The sequence below is a fragment of the Phyllostomus discolor genome, chromosome 8 (genome assembly GCF_004126475.2).
Source record: "Phyllostomus discolor isolate MPI-MPIP mPhyDis1 chromosome 8, mPhyDis1.pri.v3, whole genome shotgun sequence".
Taxonomy (NCBI): Eukaryota; Metazoa; Chordata; class Mammalia; order Chiroptera; family Phyllostomidae; genus Phyllostomus; species Phyllostomus discolor.
The window spans coordinates 73,891,449-73,908,708 of record NC_040910.2 but is presented as its reverse complement, the minus strand read 5'-3'; the positions used below and the strand labels follow the sequence as shown (position 1 = coordinate 73,908,708).

The 17,260-nt window shown below is 47.4% G+C and overlaps 1 protein-coding gene across 4 annotated transcripts; it reads right to left on the bottom strand.

Annotated features, from left to right (window-relative positions):
- Positions 1-332: 332 nt before the first annotated feature.
- C8H17orf100 (chromosome 8 C17orf100 homolog) lies at positions 333-17,235 on the bottom strand. 4 transcript variants are annotated; one of them, XM_036033228.1, is made up of 4 exons: positions 16,216-17,235; positions 12,186-12,290; positions 1,066-1,218; positions 333-1,033 (listed from the first exon to the last, which is right to left on the bottom strand). In XM_036033228.1, exon 1 carries the CDS (start codon positions 16,903-16,905, stop codon positions 16,528-16,530), a length of 378 nt encoding a protein of 125 aa, XP_035889121.1. In that variant the 5' UTR covers positions 16,906-17,235; the 3' UTR covers positions 333-1,033; positions 1,066-1,218; positions 12,186-12,290; positions 16,216-16,527. The 4 variants fall into 4 exon arrangements, with proteins under 4 accessions (XP_035889121.1, XP_035889120.1, XP_035889122.1 ...); XM_036033227.1 differs by having other exon boundaries at positions 1,012-1,218; XM_036033230.1 differs by lacking the exons at positions 333-1,033; positions 1,066-1,218 and adding an exon at positions 8,694-8,924.
- Positions 17,236-17,260: the final 25 nt, after the last annotated feature.

Below are 17,260 nucleotides of genomic sequence, written 5' to 3'. Positions count from 1 at the left end.
CCCTCCCCCACGACCGTGGACTGTTGTGAGGGTGGCATGAGGTGACAATCCCAGAGTGCCCCAGCTATGTCCCCTTTCCTCACCACGTGTCAATTCACCTATTGAAAGGATCAAGAGTTTACTGTCTCTCAAGTCAGTAAATGTTTTTAAAATGGTATTTCTCGGTGTAGTTGTGTGGTAAGGTGGGCATGCATTAGTGCACCCTTCTGGAAAGCAAAATAGAAATACATATGCAAAGTCCTAAAACATGTTTACACCGTAGGATTAGGAATCTAACCCAAGGGGAAATCAAACGTGGACAAAGGTTTATATTTAAAAGTTGTTTACTTCAACATGTTTTTATGCTCTTGAAAAACTTAAAAATAAAATGCCCAACATTTAGGTAACAGTAAATATTTATGGTGTGTCCACTCAAAACACTCCCATGCAGTCACTAGAAGTGTTTATGAAGAACATTTTATTATGTTGACAATGCTTGTAGTTTAATTTTAAGCGAATAAAGCACATACAAATTTTATATACTACATAATCTCAATGATTATATTTTCTTCTTGCCTTCTGTATTTTCCCAATATTTTAGAATAGGTGTGCACTACTTTTTAGTAATTTTTAAAAGAGCTGAGTGTTAAAAATGGTATAAGTAAAACGAGAGGATAGAACTCGACGTCTGAGTTTCTCTCTGGCTTTTAACAACTGAGGGGCCCAAGAGGTGACAGCAGAGACTCCTGCCCCAGTGACAAGCCACAGCAGGTGCAGCACCTGGAAGCAGAGACTGCCACCTAGAGGGCGCCCCCCGTGCATCTGCAAAGACTTCCCTTGAGGAGAGCTGCCTTTCCAAGTGCCTAAGAACCGTCAATGCCGTTGGAAGTGGGGCAGTGTGCCAGCCCCGTGCTGTCCCTGCCACACCATGGAGTGCTGGCGGCCGCCCATCCACCTGGGTTGACTGGATTTTCTGCCTGAGAGGTGAGCTCTTCCTGCCACCTCAGGCAAGGGGCAGGAAGAGAGGCCGAGCTGCTGTCATCACTGTGGGCCCCTCTGCTGTCCACGTGACTGGACTTTGGGGACCTCTGCATCCCCAACTGCCAGGACACACAGGTCCACGTGGCAGGTCCACTTGTTCTGAGGGCGGAGAGCCTGAACGCTTCACTGGAGAGGTCACTGAGGGACAGCATGGTCAATCCCAGCCATTTCTCGGGAGATTGGCCCAGATGATGTTACCTGGAGAAATAAAAAGAAGTTCTTGAAGGGTCCCTGGTGGAAAGAAGGGCCCACATGAGTTCAGTGCGGGAGAGAGGCCTTAGAGGCCCGTGGCCAGGGTGTCCAGGTCCAGCCAGCCCATGTCAGGGCCTGTCCAGGACTCCCATGAACCAGCCATGTGCCTGTCCAGTGAGAAACCAGAGGAAGTCGGGAATCAGAAGTGGAAGGACCACAATAGATGACACACTGCACAAGGCAGGGAGGTGGAAAGGGAGGCGGACTGAGACCCAGGTCTGCCAGGCAGGGAGGCCACTGCCAAGGGCACGTTCCTAGGAGGAGATCAACACCGAGGACACGTTCCTCTTGGCTGTCATCAGGGAAACGCACATTAGAGCAGCCGGAGGTGCCCATGCACCTGCTGAATTAGCACACATCCGCAAAGTGATAACATCTCCCACGGCTGGGGTTGTGGGAGCACCAGCTTAAACACACTGCCCGGGGCCCTGTCAATTAGCACAGCCTTCTTGGGGAGAATTTGGGCAACACAGCTCCAGTGCTATTAAAACGTCCATCTCTTTTTACACAGTAATTTAATTCCCTTCCTGGGAACGTGCTGCAGGGAAATAATTGACTGGAAAAATGGCAGGTCTGTAGGTAAAACATGACGTGGGTGGTGCTATCCCTGTGTCCAAAGTGCTAAGGTGTGGTGCTGTGAATATTTTAAAATAGGAAATATGAAGACTCAACAATAACATTTATGGGTACTGATGATACATGTAAATAAGCAGAAAATAAAACTAACTATCTGTATGAAAATTAATAATTACATACATCAGCTGCTGGGAGGCCGGGCAGCCCCACCCATGCAGGTCCTTGGTTCCCAGCTGGCCACACAGACACTGCTGTCCTCCCCAGGGACCTGCCCTGCCGCTGCCGTCTGAAGCTCTCTGACCAAGAAGCCTAATCCACAGACCTCAGACTGGTGGGGAGACAGCCTCAGCGAGCCTGCCCACCTCGGCAGCTCACGCTGGTGGCCTGGGGAGTATGGGTGACGCCTGCTGGCTCACTTCAATGTCACACCTCAAGGAGCCACACCAGAACAGATATGGGTGGTGGGGAGTTAGGTCCTCACTTAAGGAAAGGGATAAAGTGATTTTCCAGGCTTTGAAATATCTTGGTATTTGCAAGCGAAGAAATCTGCTTAAGCCAGCTGGAGTCTGGACTCCCAGCTGGAGCATTATGGGAGGAAAGCAACTTAGAACAGACTGGAGGCAAAGGCAGGCAGAACTGCAGGGTCACCCCTCGTGGCCTGCCCCCACAGGAGGCGCAGATCGGATCCTGAACTCAAATCATCCCATTCCCCGTCTTCCCCTCGCTCCTAGCGGCCGTCAGAGAGGCCGGCAGCGAGTGAGAACTCAGTAAGTTGTGAGCGATGAGAAGAACGGGAAAGGACCACGCAGTCTGTGAACGAGCATGTGTCACCAAACAATCTGCCTTTATTCAAAGCCTGTCTGGTTTTCTAAACGTGCCCTTAATGTGCCTCAGAGAAACCGTGTCCCTTGTGCCTGCCCTGCTTGCTGCCAGGGGATGCCTTGCCTTATGGGGCAGAGAACTTTCAGTGACCATGCCCGTGTCCAGACAGACCTGACCTTGTTCGTTCAGCCCTGCACCATTACTGAGCACAAAGAGGCTTTATCATAGCCCCTGCCTTGATGTGCTTTCAGTCTCGTGGGTGAGACAGGAGTAAACAAGGAGGAATAGCTCAAAGAGCAATCACACGGGTGCTGTGAAGAGAGGTTGCAGCAGTGGGGAGTGAGAACACCCAGGAAGTGGGCTCAAGATGGGGTGCAGAACCTGGCAAGGCTCCTTGGGGAGGTAGAAGTGGAGCGGGGCCTTGAAGACAGGAAGGATTTTACCTGGCAGAAGAACATCGGAGGGCGGGGCATGTGCACGAGTCCACCCCAGCCTCCCCCAGCTCCCACCCCCTCGAACCTGCCGCCCACGGTGGCTCAGCACCGCTGGCCTGCCCGGATGGACGCAGACAGTGCTGGTGCAGCCTCGACGTGAGCTCTAACTGCTGAGGGTCTGAGACTCCCCTTCACCATTCCGTCACTCCTTAGTGTGCTCGTATCAGAAACAGTCATCACAGACCTACTCCGGCCTAGGTACTGTCATAGGTTTGGGGGGCAAACCAGCCAAGTTCTGTGCTCTTCCACTGGGGAAAACAGACAACAAACAAGGGACTGGAGAGATATAAAATAAGGGTTAGGGGATAAGAGTGATGAACATGGGGGAGAAGGAGGAGGTATTTAATCCTTAAAATCAGTACCTGGTTTACCATATTTTGATGTGTATAACGTGCACTTTTTGCCCAAATTTTTGAGGGAAAAATAAGGATGTGCATTACACATGGCTCTAATGATTACATAACCCCATGTATAATGTGCACAAAAACACAGCAAAATTACAACACACATTACACACAGCAAAATACGGTAATGCCGAATGATGTGAAGAGGCAAACCATTACAAAACATCTGGGGAAGAGCATTCTAGTCAGCATACATGGAAAGTGCAAAGGCCATAAGGCAGAAACAAACTTGGCCTATTAAGGATTAACACGAAGGCCAGCAAGGTGGAAAAGAACGGGGAGGGGCAGGGCAGGGCAGTGGTAAGAGAGGAGATCTGAGAGGTGGTGGGAAGCTCGGGGAAATTACAGCAGGTCTTACATCACAGCCAGGCTCCTGCCTTGAATGTCAGGGCTGGACCCAGGCCCCACACACTCCTCGTGCCACACCCTCATCCAGAGGTGCCTGTGGGTCAGACAAGCACAATGGACAAGCCACCGCTGGTGCACCATCCTCCCAGACCACCGATCCTGCCGCTTCTTTGGCTTTGCCCATGCCCACTGCTACGCTCTCCTCCTCCTGCTTCTCTGGGCAGCGGGGTTAGAGTACCAGCCTAACCTGAAACCAGGTCATGGAAAGTGTGCTGTTTCCGAGTGAGCCCGAGCAGGATGTGGCTGGAGCACTGACTGCCTAGAGGACTCTGGTGGCAGGTGATGCCAGAGAATTGAAAGCCAACCTACCTGTAGTGTAGGAGGCACAGAAACACTGCAAATGCTCGAGGAAGCGGGGAGGAAAGAGTGAAATGTTTGAGGAACAGAACTATAGTAGCATTTTGGAGACAGGTCGGAAGAGAGGAAAGGAGACCGGGCAGAGAGACAGTGTGACTCTGAACCAGGGCAATGCCCATGGGCTTGCTTCAAGAGACAGAGCAGACAGACCCACTAGACTGACGTGTATGGGGGGTGGGTGGCAATTGTGAGAAAGAAGTCTAAGGTAACGGCGGTTTCTACCAGGCAACTGGGCAGACAACACTATTCACTGAGGAAAAGCAGGCAGAGGTGTGTAGGAACATGGCCAGGGTCATGGTGGGGAGCAGAGGGCAGGAGGCAGATGGGCCGGTTCTGGATACTTGGAGTGGAAAGTGAATCTAGGCCATCGAGGAATGTCAGCATTGAGGTAGCAGCTGGCACTGTGAGTGCTGGGGCAGGTGTGCAAAGTGAAGAGGAGGCTGGGAAAGAATTCTGGGGGCCACTGACACTGGAGGGCTTGAGGTAAGGGGAGGACATGGGGAAAGGAGACTGGGCACAGAGTGCAGGCTCATGGAAACCAACAAGGAAAAGATTTCGAGGAGGGGATGGTCACCAGTTTCAAATGCTGCAGAAGGGTCAGAGAGGATGGAGACTGTGAAGGGGCTGCTGGATTTAATAGCAGGAGTAGCAGGAAGAGACCCCGGGAAGGACAGATGTGGTGCAGCTAGGCTGCAGGGGTCGGAAAAGACTATCAGGAAGGGGAAGTTTAAGTAGCAAGTGCAGACAGCTCTTTGAGGAAGCCTGAGAGAGAATAAAATAAGATGAACCGTGGCTCAGGACTGGAGTGGGGTGGGATGGGGAAGAGGGGGTCTGGTTTGGGAATAGGGGAGATGTGACATCTTTGTTCACATGGGCAAGGGAGCAGGAGAGGGAGAGGTGCCCCATGGACTTCCCACTTCTTTCTCTCCCCACCCCAAACCTCAGGCTTCCTGGGGCCCCAGTGCCCAGGTACCCAGCGACCTCCTGCCCGACAGGCATCTCTTCCCAAGTAGCTGTCTGGCCTCCCTCTGTCCTTGCTCAGGGGCACAGAGCTCACTGCTGTGTGGCAGGCAGGCAGGCAGCCCCATCCACCAGGGGACCAGCTCAGCTGCTGGAAAAGCTTTTCGTGGAGATCTGACACAGATGTGACATTGTCTTGGGACTTTGAAGGGGCTGAGCTTTCTGGGTTTGTCTATAGATCTTATAATAAATGTTTAAAATGCTTCCTTCTGTTGAGCCCGAATGCATCTCCTTGTAGCTTTTTGCCCTTTGATTCCTGCTCTGCTCTCGAGGCCTCTGACAAAGGCAGCCCTTTAGGCAGCAGAAGGAAGTGGTGCCCACCTTGTCTTCCTGTCCTGGGCCTGAACATCCCCTGCTCTGCTGACGGCCCCCAGGAGTTCTTGGGAACACACTGGAGCCACACTGCCCTTTGAAACAGATACATCACTAGAGGAATAGATATCTGTTCCTCTCCCACCAGCAGAAGCTAGTGGTTAAGAGCCAGCCTGGGTTTGAATTCTGGCTCTGCTTCTTTCTAGCTGTTAAGTCTCTTCCTGGGTAAGTCACTTAGCTTCTCTCTGCCCCAAGGTCCTGCCTAGGAGGTAGCAGCTGCTATGTGAGGTAGCAAGGTCCTGCCCTCCCTCAGCAAGCTGTGAGGCTCGCATGAGTTAGAACACACAGAGTGCTTGAACAGTGTCAAGGGGAAAGTCGGTGCTCAGTGTGTGTTTACTGCTCTTAGATATCGAAGCTCCTTTTGGAAGGGAATATAAAACACAAGAATTCTCCCTGAGTCAACGTGGGCATGATTTTCTGAGATGAACCTGGCTCAGGCCCAATGCTGAATCACAGGACCTTCGTCTGAGAAAAACAAGACCCCTGAAGCCTCCCTAGGGCATTTGGACAGTTCAGAGACCAGAATCCAGTCCAGGGACAAAGCATGGAAAGTGGCCGCAGCAAAGCCATCCAGAGAGTGCCTCTCAGGACCTGGCACCCCTGCAGGCAGATGGGCTGGTTCTGTTAACAACTGTCACCTCAGGCCTCTGTCCTGCTTGGCGCCAGGCCCAGGTTTCTGCTCTTCCAAGTCTCGGCCTCTGCTGCTGTGCGAGGGCTGCCTGACCTCTGCTGTCCATTGTCTGTCATGGCACAAACTCAGAGACGGCCACAGACCGGGGGCACTAGAAAGGGAGGAGACCTCAGAGGTGCACCTTTGTCCAACTTTTGTAAACAGTGACTCCCAACATTAATGTATTTCACATGTGACTGTACACGAAGGTTTTGCAAGGCAAGTCTTCCTGTCAGTGTGTATGAGCACTCTGGTGTGTCCTGTGTTTTTCTGTTTCATTTCAGGAATAAGAAATGTGCTAACTGCAATCCACTGCATGGATGTCACAGCCCCAGGTTTTCTTCTGAAGTTCACAGGACACCAGTTCACTCCACCAAACTAGTGCTGCGCTCTCCCCGGCTTCAGTCAGTGTGCACCACGCCACTGCCAAACTTTTGGCCACTTTAAAGGCTCACTGTGATTTTTTTACCTTCAAATCAACTCACTGAAACATTTTTAAATACCCATCATAGCTTAAGTAAAATATTAGTGAAATTACAAGCTGAAGGGCTAGCTGCATTGCTTTCCCAATACACACTGAATAAACACTAAACCATCAAAATAAAATATGCTTCCATACCCCCTCTAAAACCGTCTTGCACACTAGCAGCGTCCGCATTTCTGACTTCAGGAATCGCAGGTCTGGAGATTAGTTCAAACATCTCCTGTTACAGTGGGGACAGTGAGGCTCAGAGAGTTGAATTCACTTATCTGAGGTCTAATCAGTCAGTCAATGGGAAGAAATGTGTTATCTGGTCACAGGAAAGAAAAAAGGACATTTATCTCTAGGCTTCCCCAGGCTGAAGGCAGTGCTGGGTCTCCAGTCTGCCGGTCCTACCGCTTTTGGAGGGAAGCCCCAGCCCAGCTCTCACCAGAGCCAGGCTGTCAGTTCTTAGCGAGCCTGGCGGAGCCACCATAAGACCTTCATAGGCCTGAGACACCCTCATTTTTTGAGGTCCTGATCCATGTCATATAAATATGACAATTTGTCCACACTGGTGCTTACTAATTTCAATTCGTTTTTTTTAAAAAATGCTTGTGTTTTGAAGCAGATGCATTTTCTAAGCTTCAACCACTTTTATAAACCTTACATAGTTCGAAGGCCCTTGGGTTACAGCCTGCAGTGCGCTACGGACGATGATGTGAACCCGGTAAAGGAACCTGATCTATGAAGACGAGCTGAAGGGCAATTGCACACGCACACCCTCCCCCTGGTCTCTGGTGGGGAATGTGTTCGGGCCCCAGACAACTACAGGCATGACCTTCCAGCAGGGAATGCTGCTGCTCTGCAGACTGCTGGGGGCGGGGCCACGTCAGGTCCACGGCAGGCCGTGTGGCTGATAAGGTCCTCTCACTCTGGGCCTCTGTTATCTCATTAAGTAAAACAAAGGTACATATTAGAATAGATTGATGATTTTCAAAGATTTTATTTTAGCATCAGGGCCCTTTTGCAAATGAAATCTCGTTATTAGGCCCAAAGCAGACCTGCTCCACAATGGACAAAGCTCTGACCAGCCCTGAGAACCTAACTGACGTGCAGGTAAGGACGTGAAGACACTCAGGAGAAGGTCCCCTAGGCGTCTGCCAAGACAGAGTGGTCTCCTGCCGACAAGGGCGGGTCCTGAGGGCCCTCATATTCTCTAGACCATGACCAGACCTGAGCTGTAAGGAACAGCACAGTAATTTTCAAACCTCTGCAGTGGCTGCACACAGTCAAAAACAAAGTTCACATCAAGACAGGGTACACAGGTACTGAAATGTAAGTGCTCACGAACCAGACCTTTGTACTGTAAAGGAAAATACTGTCCAATACTTGGGCTGGTCAGAGATGCTTTGGGAATGTAATCCACCAACCTCTTCTTGGGAATCAAATATATTTCTGATAAAATGCTTCAGCAATTTTCTGATGAATTTTAGTGGGAATAAGACCTCTGAGAAACCACTTACATATGCATTCAGCTAATGTCAACTTCGGGAGGGACCCAATGGCCTTTAGCTATCTTTTAATAAACCTAGTAATTGTGAACAGAACTCTTTTCTGGTACCCAGTCTGACAATGGCTATATAACTATTCTCTTTTCCTACACGATGTCCTTACCAATAGATACTTGTTGAATTGTCCAGGGAGAAGCCATTTTCCTTGCTGTGAAGCTGTAATGAAAACTCTGACATGGAGTTGTAAATTGCCTAAAGCTTTTTTCCTTCCTCCTCTCATTCATTACCTTAATGGTGTGATGCACTCTGACATTTTCTGTTCTATTTTATTTTTAAAAAATGCTAACTGTGACCCACTAAATTAATTTCATCAGTTTTTCATGGTTTTGACTGGAAGCTTAAAAACCACTGGGTGGGGCAGCAGCCTATTAAGGCAGAAGGACATTGCTGCCGTTATGAAATGAAACCAGAGGAGGAAACCAGGTAAGGTGAAGGCCACAGAGCACTTACTTTTCCTGAGTACCTGGCACACATCAGGAGTTCAGTAACTGTCTTCTGAAACTTAAAAAAAAAATAATATTTTAAAAAGGGAGCAAGCCACAAACTAAATATGTTTGCAATGCAAGCGAGAATTTGTGTTCAGAACATTTAAAGGACTCAAACATCAAGAAAAAGACAAGAAAGAAGAAAAAAGTGCAAAGGGTATGAACCGGCAATTTCTGAAAAGCATACAGAGAGCGGCTCTGCTTCACGGGTAGACAGGAAAAGGAGCAGAATGGAATTACTAACACTGAGAAACTGAGAGGAGGAGCCCCCTTGGAGATGGAACACAGACCTCTGAGAAGGGCACCAGCCAGCCGGTCCTGGGGTTCGGGAGTGGGGCGCAGCGAAGCTGGTTCTTAGAGGAATGCACATACCCCTTACAAATAAGAACTCCCCTCAGAATAGGGAACGCCTGAACACTAAGAAAATAACAGTATTCCTATTTAAAAACCAGACCAGATGGGAGATTCTGGATTCAAGACATGTTGGACTTTTCAACCTGATTTCCTTTTATTAGTCTAGAAAAACCGTAGGCAAGGGTGAGGTGTTGCTGGTGGGATACTCACATAAACCACGAGGCGGGAAGCCCACAGAGCGCAGACAGGAAGGAGTCCCATCCCCTCCTCCAGCTGGGAGGGCTCCCTCCCGGGCCCCTTCTTGGCAGATTGCCACAGGGGTCCAGGTGGCAATGAGGAAATGTGTCTTGTGGAGCCACGGCCTCTGCCACAAAGTGGAGTATATGAGACGTGGGACAAAAGCATAACTGCCATGGCCTGCCACACTGGCTAATTAAACTCCACAGCAAAAGAAGAACAAAGTTGTTTCTAACACAATGCAACTATTCCACACAGAAAGGTGCTATTACTCTCTTGCCAAGAAAGGGGCACAACATCCCAAGAGTCATTGTGTGCTTCCCTGAGAGAGAGTCACACTACCCACCTGAGCTGTGACATAATTCATCTCCATATTCTGTTATCTAAAGACTAAATTGTAAAGTTAATATCCAAGGAAACATATTAACTAACGAGGCAGGGTAGAGTAACAGAGACCAAATTTACCCTCCTGGCTGAGCTAACTAAAGTAACAGATAAAGGTGAGCCCTACGATTGCCCCAGCTTACTGCCTGGAGGGAGCTTTGAGGTTACAGTGTAGGAAGGGGGAACTCAGACAGAGCCCAGAATCTTCCTGAGTTCAGATGACAGAGTGCTAGGGGTCCAGCGAGTACCAGGCAGCTGGAACTGGCAGGGCAGTGTACGAAACTGAGAAGGCTGTGCAGAGAGAGAGAGCTGGAGGTGAGCAGAGGTTGCCTTGAGTATTCAGCAGAGTGCTGACCGTCACCTGAATGTGAGGGCAGGAAAAGAAAAACCTGAAAGGAGGAGGAACAATCTCCAAAGCTCACATAATGCTGAATGCTGGGTCTATTCCCACCAGTCAAGGTACAAGAAACATGAAGAAGACTACGCAAAGGTTCATCATAATCCAATTGCTTAAAACTAATGATAAGCAGACATAGTAAAAGGAATCATATAGAAGCCTTTGTACATAGGGACAAAGACTAGGATAGAGCAAGATCTCTTGGAAGTAATGTAAGTCAGTAAGCAATGAAATGAACAGTTTTAAAGTATGGGAAGAAAAACAATATAAAAAGTCTTTACCAGAAAAAAAAATGTATCAGAAATGATGGCAAAATCAAGACTTTATTGAACATAAAAAAAAATTGAAAGAATTCATCACCAGCAAACCTGCACAAGAAAAAGTGATTAGAAAGTCTTTTAAAGCCCTGGCTGGTGTAGCTCAGTAGATTGAGTATGGGCTGCGAACCAAAGCATCACAGGTTCGATTCCCAGACATGCCTGGGTTGCAGGCCACGGCCCCCAGCAACCGCACATTGATGTTTCTCTGTCTCTCTTTCTCCTTCCCTTCCCTCTCTAAAAAAAAAAAAAAAAAGTAAATAAACCTTAAAAAAAACTAAAAAAAAAAAACAGAGGATTTTCTAGATTCTTAAAAAAAAAAAAAAGAAAGAAAGTTTTTTAAGCCCTGCTGGTGTGGCTCAGTGGATTGAGTGCCGACCTGTGAACCAAAGGGTCGCTGGTTCAATTCCCAGTCAGGGCACATGCCTGAATTATGGGGCTAGGTCCCCAGCAGTGGGCGTGTGAGAGGCAACCACACGTTGATGTTTCTCTCCTTCTCTTTATCCTTTTCCATTCTAAAAATAAATAAATAAAACATTAAAAATAAAATAAAATAAAGAAAGTCTTTTAAGCAGAAGGAAAATGTTACCAGATAAAAACCTGGATTTATATACAGAGATGAAGAGCACAAAATTGCTAACTATGTGAATACATATAAAGGGCTTTTAAAAAGTTATTTAAATTTCTTTAAAAACTAATCAACTATTTAGAGCAAATATGCTAACAGTGTATTGAGGGGTTTATAACATATGAATAAGTATGTTGTATGATATATGATATGATTGAATAAGTATGTTGGTACATCATACAACATGTAAGTATCAATTATATGACAACAGCAGCAGAAAGGCCAGGAAAAACGGAAGTGTGCTCTTGTAAGGTTTTTATACCATATGTCAAGTAGTATCACATCAGGTGAAGGTAAAACAGGGTAAGTTAAAAATGTATACTATAAACTTTAATGAAACTACTAAAAAACACAGAAAGAGTAAAGAAGCCAACAAAGATGAAATAAACAATTAAAAATATTAAGTTAATACAAAAGAAAAAAGGAAAAAAGGGAACATGACCAGAGGGAACAAACAGAAAACAAACAGCTGGATGGCAGGTGTGAGCTCAGCCATATCAGTAGGTACGGAAAATATAAACTGTCTAGACATTCCCATATTAGCAGAAACTATTAGGTTGGATTTAAAAAACACCAAGATCCAACTATATAATGCAACACATCTATTTTACATAGAAAGATACAAATAGGTTGAATGTAAAAGAGTAGGAAAAGGAATACCATCCTAACAATAGTAAAAAAGCTGAAGAAGCTGTATTAATATCAAATAGAACAGATCTCAGAGCAAAGAATATTACTGGGGATAAGGAAACTCATTTCATGATAAAGAGGCCAATTTATCAAGCAGACACGATGATGCTACATGTTTATGCACCTAATAGCAGAGCTTCAAAACAGCAATGAGATGTTTGGAGCCTCACAGGAGTTCCATACAAATGTTCCTTCTTTCATTTTTTCTTTTTAGTATTATCTATTATGCTCACTGAAATTTAAACTTGAGGACACCACACCTACCTTCATGTGGTTATCAGAAGGAATCATCCTGGGAGGAAGCAAATAGTGGTGGCAAGTTGCTTTGGCTTCTACGGACTTCAGTTTTTCCATCCGTACCATAGTCATCTGTTTTGAAAAACAAAACAAAACAAAACGGTTTTTAAACAGTGAATTTTTTCTCCAGGCCAATGGCATGTGGAACCCATGTAAGCATATAGAGCCGCAGAGGCTGGGTCAGTGTGCAGGGCTTGGGCACTTGTACCAGCCACGCTGGACCAGAGCAGCAGCAAGGACGGAGGACCAGGAATCCTGGGAGGTCTCAATGAAAACTTGAGCCAAACACCTCGCTGGTTGAGCTCTTAATTCTTCCCTTGGCTTGTGTGATGTAGGAAAAGAGTATTCTATTAGAGACATTCTTTTACTTTAAGTATTTTCAACAACTGATGACAAATATATGAGATTTTGTAACCTACCCTCAGCTTACATGTAAATGAATGGATTGTGAGGAGAAGGGCAACAAGTGAAGGATGGTCACAGCTATTTCCTAGGTCAACAAATCAAACGGGTAGTAGATGGAGCCATGACAGGCCTTCCTGGCTGGCAATGGAGGGGACAACATCACTCTCTGCTCTTTCTTGCATGCGAGTGCTCAGCATCATTGACCACGTCACAGGTGCGACAGCACTGTGCTCCCTGGAAGCCTCCCAGAGCAGACAATGTAGGAGAGAGGTGCTGACACACGATGTGGGCAGCGTGCACTTACAATATGCAGCAGCTACATTAAAAGTTATGACAGCTATAAGCTTCTTTAATACACAGGGTCATTTTAAAGCTGTGGAATCTGATGTGTAAAACAGTACATATGGCAAATATCCTGTCAACATCCTTTTTTTCATGTCTCCTGTCTTTTTGACACTTTCCTGCCCTGTGTATGCCCCTGTGGATTTCAGCTTTGAAACGTGGATAAATGAATTAGGAGGAAGAAACCTCGGTAAAACCCTTCTTATGAAACAAAATTAACAAAAAGAAAGAAGGGATCACAATTCTGTATCCTCCCAAGAGAATCAGTCATCTCAAAAACAAGTGCCCAGCTTTTTCACAGTAACCTTCCAACCAGTTTCATGGGTACCATCAAGACGGGGACCAAAGCAGTTAATATGGAAAAGTCTAGAAGGATAAACTCTGAGTTGCTGACACTATTTGCAGAGGATGAGAATCGAAAGGAACAATGACAAATTATTAATTTTTCTTTACACACCTTTGAATTATTTCACTTGTCACATTAAGCACATATCCCTTTTGTAATAGACACTAATAAAGAACACTGATAAGAAAAGCAACTACCTTATTCACTTAAAAAACACTGATTAAGAGAGTGTTTGTATACAATGCATATGGTCTGTCATGTTAAAAGCAATTAGTAAGCTCACCAAAGATTAAGATTCCAAAGTTTAATTATCAGTTTACAGCAGAAGTTGTTATGAGGCAGAGGCATGAGGGTAACCTCTGGGGTTTATGGCACTCCTCTGGCTCGGGCCCCTAGTCCACTGGGCAGCCCGGTGCCCTCCCCTGCAATTAAATGACATAACATGGGCACTGACTTAGCACAGCATCTGGGAACAACAAGGGATGCCACTCACAAAAAGGTCCCACAGATTCAAGGTCATCTACATCCTGTGCAATGGGACCAACTTTCCTCCTGGGGTACATATCACGTAAGTTATTGAAAGCAGAGCTGTAAGGTCCCCTCAAAGAGCAGCATATCCCTCAACTCTGAAAGCCCCTGCCCTGACATTTGACCCTGGTCACTGCCTCTAAGCCTCTCCCACAGCATAATCCTATGATTAGTGGGGGGCTTCCTCCAATGGATCATGCTTTAGCTTTCTAAGCTGCTAGAGTCTTCAGGGTTTTTCACCCTTGGTACTGTTGGCATCTCGGGCCCAGTGATTCTTTGTTGTCAGCGGCTGCTGGGTTGGGGATAACCTGCGCATGGTAGGGTGTTTAGTGACACACACCATACACCAAACTGCTGAAGCCAAGCTTCACCCACTAGATGCCAGCAGCATCCAACCCCCGCAGTTGTGACAAAAACGCCAGGTGCCCCAGGGGGGCAAACTTTCCCCCAGTTTAGAACCACTGTTATGGATCAGTTCAGCTCTTCCTCAGCCATCCCATAAGACCCTGGGGCTGGGACCACTTGTTAATATCCACATACCCCACCTGCCACAAAACCCCAAACTTGAACTTTTGAACTTTAAGACCTTCTTCCCAGGAGCCATGTAATGTTATCTGTGGAAGTCAAGTTTTCTGAAACACTTGTCTAACATTTTAATGCAAATTCTCACTTATTGGTGGCTGCCAACAGACTATAGGCAAGAAAAAACTAGGTAGGTCAAGTCGGGCCCTGAGGGGATGAGAGGGAGGGAAAGGGTGTTCAGCCAGCTGGTGCTCTCTGAAGAGCAAGATTTCACATTCATTTGTGCAGCATAAAATGAGTGAGATAGACTGGCAGGCGATACTCACTCGTATGGCTTTAAATATGACTTTAAAATGACCCCATATTTCATATTCCCAATTCTCAACATCTCCTTTTCGGTATTGTTCAAGAATCTCAAACTCAGCATGGCCAAAACTGAACTGATTTGTCCTCCTAAGCCTCATCTTTCGTTAGTATTTCTCAAAAATGGCCATACCACCAAACACCAAGTTGCTCAAGCCAAGTTTGAAGTCATCCTTGATTCTTTTATTCCTCTCCATATCCACCAGGCCTGTCAGCTCTGCCACACCCAGCACTAACCTGCCTTCTCTCTAGCTCCACTTCTGCCACCCTAGTATGAGCCACTACCATTTCTTATTGGACCATGGCATTAGCTCCCTAACTAGTTCTTGTTTCCCCTCGTGTCCCCCACATCAGGTTTTCTCAATACCACACCACTGACATTTTGGGATAGGAAATTCTTTGGTGTGTGTGGTGGGGAGGGCTGTCTCAGGGACTGTACAATGTTCAGCAGCATCCGTCATCTCCAACTACCAGATGCCAGCAGTAAAACTACCCGCCCCCTCCCGCCCCCCCCCCCCCCCGCCAAATTCTGACAAATAAAAATGTCTTTGCACATTTCCAGGGGACAGAACCACCCACAGCGGAGAACCACTGCCTTACAACCTACACACAGAGGCCATATATTTTATGTTAAAAATATAACTTGCATCATTTCACTCCCCTGCTGAAAACCCTCCAATATGTCCCTATGGACCTTAGAATAAAACCCAAGCTCCTTGCCTGTGGCTTATAAGACCTCTATGATTGGGCTCTTGCCTACCTCTCTAACATCCTCTCTTCCATATGATGGTTCTCCCTCATTCAAGTCCAGCCACAAGGGTCTTCTCTCTGCTTCTTACACATTCCAAGTTTGCTCCCATCCACTCTTTGCACTTACTGTTCCCTCTGCCTGGAATGCACTCTTTCCAGATCTTTGCATGGCTCACTGTTCATGCACACACACATCTCAGCTCAAACGACGTTCATGCAGCAAGGCCATCCCTGACCACCCCTTACCCTCATTCTCTATCATATTACCTTCATGGTGCTAACCACAATAGAAAACTGTCTTTTCATTTGTTGTCTGCCTCTTCACCAGAGTGTAAACTCCTCAAGAGCTGGGCCCTGTCTTCCTAGTTCACTGCTGTAGCCCAAGTGCTAGAATCCCATCTGGAATAGAGTGGTGCTCAAAAATTCCTCCCCTCCACCTCCTCAAATATCAGGTCAGGTTTCCCTTCTAAGATTACTCTTGATTGTTGGTGGTGCTGACCTTCATTTTAAACTACAATGACCTATGTTAAAAAGTGTGTGGCTGGGGGTACCATGTACAGAACTTAGTATAAAGAAAATAACTGCTTATTTTGAAACATAAACAAAGGCTAATTAATTAATTAATGAAAATCTGTTCCTTGCCCCTCAGATTTTTAGCAGGCATATAATCATACCACTGGTGATCCTTTCAGTTTGCTACCTGCCCCTAAGCAGTGAAGGGATTATGAATCTCAAACTCACCTGGCTCAGAGGTTCAAACTGCCTATTTGTCCATCAACTCAAATTATACAGTATCATGGGCCTGAAGACCTTTTGTGCTTGTGCTGGCATCAAGTTCAAATAGTTGCCTGGGTCGAAGGCAGGATGATCCAGGGTGCAGCATGGTCAATAAATGTTGGCTGAGTCCCCAAAACCATTGCTTGGTTGTTTCTTACATTGATTTACCATGAAATCAAAGATGATTGATCCACCTGGCAGCTGGGTGGCTGCAAACTGGAGGCAATGTCGTCCTGGCTGGGGGCCATGGCCCTTTTGTAGCCTCTGGAAAGCATTTCATCGAGCCATTTTTACATTCTGGCCGGATGCCGGCTTGTCCCTCCGGGGAGGGCTCTCTACGCGGTGCAGAGACGTCTCCACCCGCAGGGTTGAGGCCTTGACGTGGCGCGAGGACGTTTCTGCGCGCTGCGAGGAGGTTTCCACGTGCTGGGAGGACACCTCTAGGACGCGAGGGAGCCGCTTCCCAGAGGGGGAATGGGAGAGCCCCTCACTATGGCGCTGGGAGGTCTCCACCTGCCGGGAAGTAGTGCGCACCAACCGGGAGGAGGTCTCCACTCGGTGAGACGAGGTCTCCACGTGGACTGTCGACGTCTCCTTGTAGCGAACAGTCTCTACTCGAGGCGAAGGGGGCTTCCCCCGAAGGGGTGAAGCCATTCTACGGATGTAACGGGGTCAAAGAGGCCTTAGGAGGCCCCACAGCCCAACACCCCCCGATAGCCTAGCCTCCGGGTTACATCACAGGGGAAGGAATGATGTCACAAATGGCGTGTTTTGTCACCGCAGGCACAAACGTGGACAAACGGGTGGACAAACGTGCCCGGACACGATGACGTGCAGGCACCGAGGTCCCATGGGGACTTTTTTCTCCCTTGCAAATACCAGATCTGTCACCCAGCTCCGTGGGCTCTGCACCACGCCCTCGCTTTTTGAAAGCCAGGGAGGGCGGAGAAGAGGGGCAGCCCAGGCTGGCCAGGGATGGGCGGAGCCTCCCGCCTCCACGCCCGGCTGT

What these genes read in the sequence shown, in the direction of transcription:
- C8H17orf100 (XM_036033228.1), bottom strand. Translation starts at nt 16,905, where the DNA reads ATGGCTTCACCCCTTCGGGGGAAGCCCCCTTCGCCTCGAGTAGAGACT.